The sequence below is a fragment of the Dromiciops gliroides genome, chromosome 2, assembly GCF_019393635.1.
Source record: "Dromiciops gliroides isolate mDroGli1 chromosome 2, mDroGli1.pri, whole genome shotgun sequence".
NCBI lineage: Eukaryota > Metazoa > Chordata > Mammalia > Microbiotheria > Microbiotheriidae > Dromiciops > Dromiciops gliroides.
In genome coordinates, this window is record NC_057862.1 from 434,802,432 (window position 1) to 434,816,555 (window position 14,124).

At 35.6% G+C, this 14,124-nt stretch overlaps 1 protein-coding gene across 1 annotated transcript in view; it reads left to right on the plus strand.

The window, feature by feature from the left end:
- Window positions 1–14,124, plus strand: part of MAN1B1 (mannosidase alpha class 1B member 1) — a 36,814-nt gene that overhangs the window by 2,892 nt on the left and 19,798 nt on the right. The window contains exons 2-6 of the mRNA XM_043983534.1: window positions 1,894–2,002; window positions 2,731–2,858; window positions 5,436–5,593; window positions 7,281–7,393; window positions 12,010–12,195. Of these exons, the coding sequence (XP_043839469.1) occupies window positions 1,894–2,002; window positions 2,731–2,858; window positions 5,436–5,593; window positions 7,281–7,393; window positions 12,010–12,195 (694 nt within the window). The remainder of the gene's footprint in view (window positions 1–1,893; window positions 2,003–2,730; window positions 2,859–5,435; window positions 5,594–7,280; window positions 7,394–12,009; window positions 12,196–14,124) is intronic.

Below are 14,124 nucleotides of genomic sequence, written 5' to 3' on the forward strand. Positions count from 1 at the left end.
GAGCAGCCCCATTGTCAGATATTTGAGAGACTGATGGAGCTGGCAAGTTCTTCTGGGGAATAAGAGGGTTTTGAAAGACTGCTTCTAGGACAGAGACAGATTGAACACCTACTTTGGGTCATTTAGCATACTGTGTGAGGAAGCTTCTAGTTTCATTTCTGTTTATTACACAATATCGTTCCTCACCCCTCCAAACCTCAACCTTTGCCCCTCCCCCCAACCCCAGGCTTAAAGTGTTTTGTTTTTGGTTTGGGGTTTATTTTTTTTAAAACTATCTCCCACTTCTGCTCAAGTTCTACTATCTGCTTTTATTTTTGTTTATAATTTTTTTTTTGCGGGGCAATGAGGGTTAAGTGACTTGCCCAGGGTCACACAGCTAGTAAGTGTCAAGAGACTGAGGCCAGATTTGAACCTAGGTCCTTCTGAATCCAGGGCTGTTACTTTATCCATTGTGCCATCTAGCTGCCCCGTGCTTCTTTTATTTTTAAAGTTAAAAATTTTTTTTTTCAAGTGAAGATATACCTCTACCTCCCTCCTATTCCTCCCCATCTCCAATAGAGAAAGTAAGAAACACAAATCCCATGTCCCAAGAAAAATATGTGGGAGTGTTTTTTACTGCAACTTTGTTTACAATAGTTAGAGATGTACTTTAGCTTGACTTCCATTATTTCCTTGGCCTGTCTCTTCTAGTTAACTGTGATATTCTCCTTAAAGGATGGCATGTCTGAGTAAATACATTATTACTGGCTGTAAAGTCCTTGAGGGTCAGGACTATCTTTTTTTTTTTTTTTTTGGTGAGGCAATTGGGGTTAAGTGACTTGCCTAGGGTCACACAGCTAGTAATTGTTAAGTGTCTGAGGCTGGATTTGAACTCAGGTCCTCCTGAATCTAGGGCCGGTGCTCTATCCACTGTGCCACCTAGCTGCCCCCCAGGACTATCTTTTAAATTTGTGCTGCCATTTCCTGGTACATAGTAGATGCTTAATAAATGTTTCTTTAATGTTTTGCGTGACTACACATGTTGTATAACCTTGAATTACTTGCCTTCTCAAAGCAGGGGAGGTGGGGGAGGGAGGGAGAGGATTTTAAAAATAGATGTTAAAATTGTTTTATGTGTAATTGGGGAAAAATAAAATAATAAATACAAAATAAATTTTAAAATAAATGCTTCCTTGTTTGATCAAATTAAACAACAATTAGGACCTAATATATATATATATATATATATATATATATATATATATGTGTGTGTGTGTATATATATATTTGTGTATATATATATATATAAAATACTCTAGACTTTATACCAAGGCACAGTAACTGTCTCTGTATGGGGGTCCAGAAATGTACACAAATAAATTTTTTTTTTTTTGGTGAGGCAGTTGGGGTTAAGTGACTTGCCCAGGGTCACACAGCTAGTGTCAAGTGTCTGAGGCCAATTTGAACTCAGGTCCTCCTGAATCCAGGGCTGGTGCTTTATCCACTGCGCCACCTAGCTGCCCCCACAAATAATTTTTGTAATCAGATTCACATATCCCTGTTAGAGTCCTAATGAGAAACATGACTGATTTAAAACTCTTACATAAACCAAACAAAGCAAAAAAAAAAAATTTTTTTTCCCTCAGTAACTGAACCTGATGGTTCTTTTCCCAGTGAGTTTGGATGGAAAGAATTTTGGAATAAGTTCTTTATTCTCATCTGGCATGCGCCAGCACATTATGTTATTGTCCTTATCTGAGCAGGGTATAACATGTTCAGAAATAATTTATTCTCGTTCAAAGTAAACAACAGAACTTTTTCCCTACTATTTTTGGAATGTAGAGATTTTTCAATAGCTCTACTCAGTTACTGTATTATCTTCAGTAAAAAATGTATTTATCTCTTTCTTTCTAGAAATGGAAACAGTTATCACGATTACAGCGGAATATAATTCTTTTCTTCTTTGCCTTTCTCGCTGTCTGTGGACTCATTTCCTACATCAATATGGCTAACCACGGGAGAGGTATCATATCCATTTGCATCTAAAAGTTATGTTTGTGTTGAATGTTGATTAAGCAGAAGGTGAGCTCTGGAGTGAATTTATGAGCCTGTGGATAGCATGGCATGGCACCAGAATGATGTACCATCAAGGTCAATAGAGATGCCAGACTGCTTGCCTCATTGGCTCAATGGAAAAGGTCAGGATGTTGATTTGGCAGAATCTGGTCACTTTCCTAGTGTCTTTTTATTATTCATTCCATTTTAAATTAAATTGAAATTGGGTGTTGTAGGGTAGAGATCATTGAAGAAAACCAATTTGATCTTAATTCAAAATTACAGTTCTTTAATATTCTGAATTTATAGTAGAAGCCTATTCTAGTAAGGTATTAGATAGATCCCTTTTAAATTTTCTAACAAAAGTCACTTTCAGTGGGAGAGACTAAATCTGTTCCAGTTTTCCAGGAGAAATTGCTGACTTGTCTTTATGTTTTATTTGGTTTTGGAAAGTAATAGTTTTGTCAAAATATTGTGAACTCAGATTGGTATGAGGAAAGATTTAAAACTGTCAAGCATTTTGGAGATGAGTGATTACCATTCATCTCTTCCTTTTCTTGACTTTATAGAGACTTTTCTGGGAGAATATATTTCTGTTGTATATGGGTAATAAATGTTAGATTTTTTTTCTAATGCTTTTTAATCAATGTTACTCCTCAAAGCATTTTATATACTAAGATGTACTTTCATATGTAGCCTTCACCAGCAGATCATCAGAAGAACAGAAGATAGAACTTGACATTCCTGAACTAAATCCAGCTGTTTTAGCAGTTCCTCAGAAAGCAGATGCTAATCAGGGTGACTTTCCTGAGATATTGCCTCAGGTATTTTACAGACTTTGTTACAATGGAAGCTGTGGTAACCATGTAGTTAGCTATAATAGTGTAAATAATAATAAACATAACAACAGTAATAGTATTTATAGCACCTGCTATGTGCAAGGCACTGTGTTAAACACTTTACAAATATTATCTAATTTGATCCTCACAATAACCTTGGGAGGTAGATATTATTACTATCATTCCCATTTTACAGTTGAGGAAACTGAGGCAAATAGCTTAAGTGACTTGCCCAGGGTCACACAGCTAGTAAATGTCTCAGACTGCATATGGACTCAGTCTTCCGCATAGCAGGCCAAGCCCTCTATCTACTGTGCCACCTTCACTCTAGTTCATCTAAAAACTTGTTCTAGAGTAACATCACTTGCTCTTGTTTCTGCACTTTACTCCCTTAAGTTTGTTTGAAGTTTGAGGGTACACTTCCCAAAGGTGCTAAGAATGCCATTGTTTCTTAAAGTGCATTAAAATTGTATTTTGATGATAGCATGATAACACCTTAGAATTAATTGGAGATAGGGGGGGGCAGGATTTTCAGAGCAAGACTAGGAGGAATGCCAGAGTAGTTACTAGAATGTGAGCTGGGAGAGGCTTCTAAAATCTAATTTAAAAAAAACAATCATTGTTTTACAGATAAAGACCCTGGGGCCCAAAGAAGCCAAGTAGCTTGTCCAAAGTGTATAGGACTTCATAGTTAGATTTGTAGGTAGACAGTCTCAGAAAAAAAGTCATGTCTATTTACATTTATTTCTATTTAAATCAATTTTCCCATTGATTAATTCAAAAGTACTTAAAAAATGCTACATTTTATTTACCTAAGGCTTTAGTTAGAAATGTTTTTCCTCCTTTACCCTTTTTCTTAATCAAATCTATAAACAAACCCATAAACATACTTCAGGAATTATAATGTAAAGAGCACAGCTGTGATGAATCTTTCTTCAGTGTGAAGTCAAAGTCCAGGGAGATTTATATAGTATAGTTTGAGTACCTTTTACTTAGTTAATTTTACCTAATCCATAACCTTGAGCTTTCAGAATATACCCTTTTGTGCAGCTCCTAAGAATGATCTCTTGAAGTTTAATGTAGCTTCTGAAGTACAGTTGATTTAATGGAAGAAACATTTGTGAGGTTATATAAAAACTACTAAAAGAGACTGGCATAGTGCTTCATTGATGCCTATAAGTACCTTCTTTTTTGTGTGTTTGGGGAAAAAACCCATATTGTTGATTTCTAAGGGTACAATATGTTTCTGAGCTTATTGTCATCTTTAAAAAGGAGAAAGGCACATCATTGGTTTTATTGGCCCCATTTTTGTCCATTAATGCTCTGTAATTTTATGAAAGGAACATGTGATTTTCCCCCCTCTGCAAGTACATTTTTATTGCTTAAAAGCATTATATAAGCCAATCTCCTGGAAGTCATTTGGAGGATGAATGTAGAGGGGGCGGTATGGCAGGAAATGAGCTTTCTTTCATATGTTCTATTTGCAAGAGTTACATTTTCTCAGTGCTTTTTGCATGTAAAAAAATGAACTTAAATGGGACATTATGTTCCATAGAGGTCTTTAGTCGTGGTTGTTTTTCTTTCCCCCCCATTTATTGTAGATTTGTAGCAGTCTTTGTAAATAGCTTGTTATTAAGGATAGTATGTCTCCTCAAAAGGATGCTTCTTACCCTACAGCTATCAGAGGTTGGGTTCAGAGTCAGAGGGTAAAGCTTTAAAGGATGGGTCCTTCTCCCTGTTCTCTAACATACCACCATAATGTCATCATTTTTAGTTTGGAGAGTTAACTACATGCAGCCCCAGCTAGCTCTACATTACACTGAATCTGTATAGTTTGAACTCCAACAGTCATCATGACTGCCCTAACCCCTGTTGACCCTTTATTACAAGGGACCTGGGGGTAGGAGGAAAAGGGCCTGACAAATTTGACGAGCTAAAAGTCCAGGTAGAGTTATATGAGGGCAAGGGACAAATAGATCCACATAAAACTGAGAGAAGCAATTCCAGTTCTGGAAGGAAATGTATGGGTCTGAAGTAACAGGTCTGGAAGCATTCTTTTGCCACCTTCTTCACCTTTGCTACATTATCTAAGTCTTTTTACATCTAGGGGTCCATAGCAACTTTAATGTCCCTTCAGGGAGTTGGTCATTCATACTTAAATTAATGTGGACATTTTTCTCATGAATGAAACACTTCTCATTTCACATTTGTGATACTGGCCTTCAGAGCCTTTGGGGTTGGGACTTTGTATCTGCTAGGCTACTGTTTGTAGGTATCCAGGCTGTCAGCAGATAGCTTACTACATTCATGCAGGAAGTTATCAAGGGAGGTCTTTAGAACTTCTCTCAAGCTGTGTTGGTTAGTCTGATAGTTTGTGTTTTGTTTTTAACCATGTCATAGAAACAAGGATTTGAAGCTGTATGAGCACCTGAAACTCTGTTTTAATAATTTTCATGTTTTCTTTGATGTAAGCCACTTTACTGTGCTTGAGGTAGGGATATTAAAAAGCCCCAGTAGAGTATATGCAGTTAATTTCATGGGAAATGCTTGTATCTCTAACAGAAAACCCGAAATCCTCATCAAGGGAGGCCTGGGAATCTACAAATCAAAGCTCCACAGGAAGATCTGAAGGAAAGGTCACATGATGATGACACCAAGAGGCTTGAGGAGGAACATGGCCAGGCTAGCAAGGAAAACAAATCTGAGAGGACTGTTATTAGGTACTAAAACAATATCTTGTTATAAGATCAACATAGCTGGTTTGAGCTTTGCTTTTTGGAAAGAAAATTTGACACCCCCGCCTTGCCCCCAACTAAACCATATCTTTTGCCTTGTCCAGACTATATATTATCTCTTGATTTCACTGTTATGGGTTAGTAATTATGCAGGTTAAATGAAAAATAAGAATCAGAAACAGCTAGTCTAGAAGCCTTTCCCAGAATGCAAAGTGAAGTCTTGGTGATAAAACTTTTTGTACCTCCCCCCCTAAACTTGACTAGTTTTTTCCCCTTTTAAATCCATTAGCTCCTACATTTTGAAATGGAATAATGTGGATTTTTGTTATGTTTTGTTTGTGGAGGGGAGGATGGAAGTGGGGACAATGAGTCAAAGTTAGATAGAATGGGGCCTTCAAACAGATTGACAAATATTTAATCTGTCTTTCCTCTGTCTTGTGAGTAGAGCTACTCTCCTGAGATGAATGCTTTGAGTTATTGGCAGCTTCCTGCCATTTAGGTTGCCATGAGAGTTGTGGAGGTGGCATTCTCTTCCCATTAGTGGAGCACTTTGAGTGATCGAGGCATGGGACTTCTAGGCAGTTGTAAGTTGTTTCCAGTTCTCACAGTGATTGTGTGTAGCATTTACCTGGCAGCATTTTTTAATATATGTGGGAAACCCTTATGTTATATAGGTCTTCTTAGTGCTTGGAATTTGGCTGTGAGATATATGTACTATTCTTCAATATATTTGACTTGAAGAATTTTTTTAAACTCAATATTTAAATATCTAAAAATTTTTTATTGTTTACTACATTTGTATGTAAAAATTATTTTGTGAAGATATTTCCCTTTAGCACTGTACCATAAGAAGGCAAGTTTTGTGGGATTTTTAGCTATGTTGAATGTTCTAAAAATCTAGGAAAGTCTGCTTGCTACTTAAATATAACTAGGGATATTTTTTTTTAAAGCTGCACAGTAAAAAACAATTTTACTGTCTTCTATGTTTTCAAATTTAAAAAAAAACCAGCACTGTTGAAACAATAGCAAAATAATTCCATTTCTGGTACAGTAAGCCTGCCCCCAACATTGGCATAAAAAATAGAATTCTAGGTTTGTAGCTTATCAAAATAGTAATTAGCTTCCTTTTGGTCAGTAGAAATACTGCCTCCCTCCTAGCTATGTCATAGAGTTCTTTTCCTAATTGGTAGGGCTCACTAAATTTTAGTAAACAAAAAAACCTTCTTGTCTGGATCAGAACGATTTAATGACTCTCCTTTTTTCTTGGTGAAAATAATTAGTAGCAACAATTATGGTTGTTATGGTCAAGACTGTGATGGGATCCTCCTACTAGCTCTCCTTTCACCCTTAAGAGTGATCAGTTCACAGAAGTTACTGATTCAACTCATTGAAAGGTTGTTGTTTTGTTATTCCCCAAAGACATCATCATCCTGAGCTGCTGTCTCTAGGGAATCTCTATCTACAACCTATTCCATGTAGTCTTCTTTGCATCATACCACATACTTTAGTATATATTAACTGTCTTGTATTATTCCCTGTGTTCTTTAATAAGACTTAAGCTTCTTTGATGTAGAGACTAATGCTATAGCTGCTAGTGGAGAGCTAAACAAATAGGTGCTTAACTACTTGATAAATTTTATGTTCTCAAATCATTTTGATGTTTCTCTTACAGCTGGAGAGGAGCAGTGATTGAGCCCGACCAAGGGACAGAACCCCCTTCCAATAAAATGCAAGAGCCAGGTCATAAGTCTTCAACAGCGGAAATTAAAAGCCAGAAGAAACCAGGTAGCTCTCTCTTCTTTCTATGTTGTTGGTATTTATTCTCACATTAAAGTTGAGTTGTAATTTATTTGCTAATATTTTTGTAGTTTTGCATGTATAAGGGAAATTGTTCTTTTTCTTTCTGTGTATTTCAATTGACAAAATCTTTTTAACATACATATACAAGCAAGCAAAACAAAATAAATTTCTGCATTGGCTGTATCTAAAAATGTGCATTCTGCATTTTAGTTTATTTTTGCACATGTGAGTTCTTTTCCTCATTCTTTGATCTCTTTAGGAGTGTAGACCTAGTAAAAGTATCATTGGGTAAAAAGAGAATACACATTTTAGTGAAATTGAGTGTTATCTTGATTGGTGCCATATTTACTTATAAAAGCAATTGGATAAGATTCTGTCTTTATGTATAAATAATCTGTGATATTTATGTATTACTTATTCTTGGAAAACTGAAAAGAATTTGGCTAAAACACTTTTATTTAAAAAAAAAAAGAATTTGGTTGTGAATCCTTCCATGCCAGGTTTCTGTTTTGTTTTTTTAGTTGTGTAATTTTGGGGGGTTACTTTTAAAATCTCTTCAGCCAGGATAGGCCTATGTATTTAATTTTCTACTATGTCATTTTGGTAATTTTATTTTTTTAGGTAACCACTTACTTTTCATTTGCCAATATGTTAGATTATTGCTTTGTTTTTGTGTTCCCCAGACTTAATTTCTTTTGTTTTGTAATCTCTTCCTTTTTTTTGTTTGGAATTTCACTTATTTGCATCTTTTTTCTTCTTTTTCCATTAGATTTGTCAATTTTATTGGTCTTGTTTTGTTCATTCAACTGTTCTTTCATTTTCTATTTCATGCATTTTGTTTGTTAACTACAAAGTTTTCTCTTGCTGCCTGGATGAACTCATGGATAAATTGTTTAAAATTTTCTAAGATGGTATAATCCATATATTATAGATAACTAAAAAATAGACAAATGAAATACTACCTAGCACCATATATGAGCCAAATGTGGTGTTGATTTTTAAACCTGGCGAAAATAAAACTAAAAAAAAAAGGAAAACTTAGAAAAAGTATCTTCCTAATGAATGTAGTTGCTAAAATACTAAATAAAATATTGGTTAGTAGAGTATTGTTTTATATATATATATTTTTTTTGGTGAGGCAATTGGGGTTAAGTGACTTTCCCAGGGTCACATAGCTAGTAAGTGTCGAGTGTCTGAGGCTGGATTTGAACTCAGGTCCTCCTGAATCCAGGGCCGGTGCTCTATCCACTGCGCCACCTAGCTGCCCCTGTAATATATTTTTAAAAGGTATTCATTGATGTCAGCCAGGGTTCATATCATTATTTGCAGGTGGTATTATTTATTAAGGAAATCCAACTATCTTCAAAAAAAGAATGGAGATAATAAATGGATTTGATGAAGTTACAGGGCACATGATTAATCCAAAAGTATAATTTGCATTATTACTTAGTAGCAACATATATTAAAAATTACAAAAATCATAAACTATTTGGGAATTAACCTACATGGGAATATACAACATCCGTACAAGGACTACTATATTTATTTATTTTTTTTTTTTTTAAGTGGGGCAATAGGGGTTAAGTGACTTGCCCAGGGTCACACAGCTTGTAAGTGCCTAGTGTCTGAGACTGGATTTGAACTCAGGTACTCCTGAATCCAGGGCCGGTGCTTTATCCACTGTGCCATCTAGCTGCCCCCACAAGGACTACTATAAAGCAACAATAACTGAAATAAAGGAATATCTAAGTAATTGGAAAGATATTTACTATTCATGTTTGAATCAAAATATAGGAAAGTGACTACTCTTCAAATTAATTTCTATATTTAATGCAGTTTCAGTACACAAGATCGTAATGACATAAGGGAAAAACAAATGGACAAGAATATCAAGGGGTGTACTTTTTAAAATGCTGATTAAGTTGATCTTGTATTTTCATTCTTTTGGGGGGTGTGGGGCAATGGGAGTTAAGTGACTTGCCCAGGGTCATACAACTGTGTATTTTCATTCTTTAAAACAAAGTGGTTATTATCAAAACTACCTGGTGTTGAACAAAAAATGGAGAAACATTGATGAATAGAATTTGTTCAGCACATACCTAGCGAAATATGCATAAAACTTTTGTGTTTGATAAATCTGTAGGAAACAAAAATGAGAAATGATTCATTATTTCATAGAAGTATATGGGAACATTGTAGCATTTAGGTAAAAAAATGAATTTACACCCCTATCATATACCTTATTAAATCTACCTAGGCAAGACTTAAAACAAAAAAGGGACTATAAAAATGATGAGAATGAAATAATATTTATTTCATCTATGAAAGAAAGATGCCTTTTTAAAATTCACAAATAAAAGTATCAGAGCCCAGATGCGTATGCTTTTGATGTACATCAAATAATTTTTAAATGGCTAAATGACAATTTAAAATGACAAAAACTATCAAAAATCTAAAAAATTTCAAAAACCCTATTGAAATGATCCCTCCTGGGACAGCTAGGTGGCACAGTGGATAAAGCACTGACCCTGGATTCAGGAGGACCTGAGTTCAAATTTGGCCTCAGATATTTGACACTTACTTAGTTGTGTGATCCTGGGCAAGTTACTTAATCCTCATTGCTCAGAAAAAAAATTGCTGTAACTAGAAAATAATAAAATACTTTTATGATTTAAAAATAAATGATCCCAGGGGGCAGCTAGGTGGCGCAGTGGATAGAGCACCAGCCCTGGAGTCAGGAGTACCTGAGTTCAAATCCGGCCTCAGACACTTAACACTGACTAGCTGTGTGACCCTGGGCAAGTCACTTAACCCCAATTGCCTCACCAAAAAATTAAATAAATAAATAAATAAATGATCCCTCCCACCCACTGTTATTTCTCCTTACTTTGAATTTCTATAACTTGGCTTGTATGTTTCAAATGATACTTCTATATAGTCTCATAGTTTATTTGTGTACGTGTCTTTTTTTATTTTTATATTACTAACTCCCTGAGGGTAAGGTATCTTTTTTGATATCTTTTTAACCATTTAGCATAGTGCCTTGCACAGAGGTACACATATTTATTTATTAAATGCTTAAAGACTTTCCTTCAACTGAATAGAATAGATACGTATTATATGGAAAGAGGTAACAAGAAGTAACAATTTTGCTCCTTAAATTATTGAGTTGTAACATGACTTAAGAAATAGACTAAGAATTCAGGGGCTCAGACTTTAATTTTTGCTTTGCCATTTGCTATAGTATTCCTGGAAAAGTCACATATCCTAATCCTTGGGATTACAGGGAAAAAAGGGAAGGGGGATGTTGTTTTGTTTTTGAAACATTGCTAATTGAATGTAGTACTATCAAAGTTCACAAGCGTTATAAAATTGCAGATTCTGGCAAGTGATTGTGTGTGTGTTTGAGGTTTTGTCAGTTACAGGTAAGTTTAGTAGTAACTGGGGAGTGGTGTTAGTGTCTCTGTTCATCTCTCTCTATAGGCATTTCTAAAATAGGCGTGCTTATGTTTTGAAAACTCTTTGGCACCTAGTACCTTATGGTATAATTGGTTTGGTTATAACTTCTAGAGAGGAGGAAAGGGCATTTAGATCTATGAGTGTCCTAGCTTCTGCAACCCTTAATCTTACGGAGGGCAGGGTAGTCTAAACCAGAAGGAAGGTTATGGTGACCAGGAAATAAGTGTAATAGGATTAGAGTTGGAAAGGAGTTTATTTGTTCCAATGCCCTCGTTTTTCTAGACTTAGGAGATAGGTCTAGCAAAGTTAACTGTCAATAAGTGACACAGCTGGAATTCAAATCTTGGTCTTAAGGTTGTAAATGCCATGTTCTTCCCCCTTTGCCCATGGTTCTCAAACCTTTTTGTCTGAGGATCCTTTTATAAATAAAAAACTATTGAGGACCCCTTCCTCCAAGAGTTTTTGTTTAGGTAGATTATGTCTATGAACATTTACTATATTAAATTTTTTATACAAATCTTTCCTTTTTGGGGGGGGGGTGGGGGGGCTGGCAATGGGGGTTAAGTGACTTGCCCAGGGTCACACAGCTAGTAAGTGTCAAGTGTCGGAGGCTGGATTTGAACTCAGGTACTCTTGAATCCAGGGCCGGTGCTTTATCCACTGCACCACCTAGCTGCCCCTTTAAATTTTTTAATATTTTAGTACTATTATGAAAATAGTTTTGACCTTGTGAACCCCCTGAAAGGTCTTGGGGACTACAGTTTGAGAACTGCTTTCTACCATATTGCCATAGTAGTCTTAGGGGATTTTAAAGCTTTCTGTGGAATTCCTGAGCAACCAAATTTCTTGCCAGATTCTTGGTAATAACCCTTACTTTGCTTTAATTTGGTTCTTTTCCTCTCTTTTTTTCCCTCTGAGCTCTGAGGTAGAAGTGAAGTACCTTATTTTAATCTTGGTTATGACAAGCAATGTCTCCCACTGTTGACTCTGAATGGTAGGGGTTTAGAGAGCAGTGTCCATAGCAACCATAACTCCACAGTAACAGATGGTCCTCCTGAGGAGCTCAAGACCTGTTTTTATATTCAGTCAGATCTTCCATGTTTTCACCATATTGAAAGACAATGTTCTTTTTAACCTAATAGTTCTCATCAACGAAAGGCAAAAGGCTGTGATAGAAGCATTCCGCCATGCATGGAAAGGATACAAAAAGTTTGCCTGGGGACATGATGAGCTGAAGCCACTGACACATTCATTCAATGAGTGGTTTGGACTTGGTCTGACATTAATCGATGCCTTGGATACCATGTGGATTTTGGGTTTAAAAGAAGGTACTATTTATTATTCAAATCTTCTGGTTGAACTCTGTTTGAAAGTGTACTTTGTTAAACATATCCCAAAGTAGCATACCAAACACTTGATGCCTTTTGTTTTGTTCAGTCAACAAATATTTATGTTCCATATTGGAGTTGGAGGAGATAGAAAGATAATCATAGTCCATTCACTTTATAGAGTAGAAGGGGGAAAGACTTGTAAACAGAAATATTACAAGTTAGAATATGTTAAGTACATAAAAGAAATATAAAATGCGATGTGATCAAATGAGGAGAAAACTATGCTTTTATGGAGGAGGTAGCATTTTAGCTGGCGGTGGAAGTGTAGGTGGGATGCCAGCAAGTGGAGATAAGGTTTTCCAGATGGAAAGACTGTGAGTAAAAGGGACAGAGGTGGAAAAGTGTATATGGGGGATGATCCATAATCCGTTTTAGCTAGATTATAGAATACATAAAGGAGGAAGAGGAGATGAGGGATAAATTGGAGCCAGTTTGTGGAGTGCCTTGAATGTCAGACTAAGGAGTATAGGCTTCATATCATAAGGAGTGGCGAGCTATTACAAGTTTTTGAGCAAACATGAGCAGAAGACCCATATTGGGAATGATGTGTAGAATGGAATGGCAGGGGTTAGACTAGATTATCTGTTAAAGTCTTCTGGTTATATGATGCCATGCTGTTCTCGAAGGTTGTCTGCATCAGGGCTTCTTAAACTTTTTCCACTTGCAACCCCTTTTTACCCGAGAAATTTACCCAGGGTATGTAGATATATAAAAAGCTATACATAACTTTTTACTGTTGCCAACATTTTCACAACCCCCACATTCAGTTTTATGACCCCATATGGGGTCTCAACCCATAGATTAACAAGCTTTGAAAAAAAAAAAAGAAGCTTTGGTATGTGTAACTTAAAAACATTTTAGGGGTAGTATTCAGTATCCCTTCCTGCATATTCTTGTCTGGCTATCAAAATCACGAGTCCTATGTGCTGCTCCCTTCATTGTTTTGGGATGTTGGAGACAACTCTTATTGCCATAGTCCAAGTGAAACATAATGAAAGCTTGAAAAAGCATTTTTGGTGGCACAGGTACAGATATTTGGGTGTTTCTTTCGCCTGTTGGCAATAGTGGTTAAATATCTGTTGACCATTAAATAAATGCCCATGTTTTATTAGTGTCTATACTTGGAATTACAGGATTTTCTTTCTGGAAACCTTTTTAAAGAGAGACAGTATAGAGTAATGGAAAAAGTGCTAGACTTAAAGTCAGTAGAGACCTGTTTCATGTTCTACCTCCAACACTTAATAGCTGTGGCTGGGCAAGTCTACCTCCTGGATCTCAATTTTTTCATCTGTAAATGGGGATGATACTTGCACTCTCTGTCTCATGGGAATTTTGTGAGGAAAGTACTTTCTAATCTTTTAAGAAAATGTGTTATTTGTATTAGTAAATTCTTAACACAACAACAATAATATAATAATAATAAATAATATAAACTGTTTTCTCTTGGAGAAAATGTTTCCTGATGGTAGAACATTTTAAGGTTTTGTCCAACTGTGTGAAACTATACTATCTTATTAGCTTGTACAGTATAGACATAGTATACATCGCTATAGTTTATCCACATTGCTGTATTCCGTACATTAAAAAAAATCCAAAACTGATCTATAGTACTCCTAATTATTTATTCTGTATGTCTATCAAAATTGCTTATTTCCATTTGTGTTCTTTCAAAACACTCATGAAATAATGCTCCTGAATCTCTTTAGATACATAAGTAGGTAAGTGGTGGGAAGGTGCTCTCAAATGAGGCTATTGTTTTCATATATATATATATATATATATATATATATACACATATATATATATATATATATATATATATGTATTTAAAGCAGAGATTTCCATAGGTACTTTAACATTTGCACA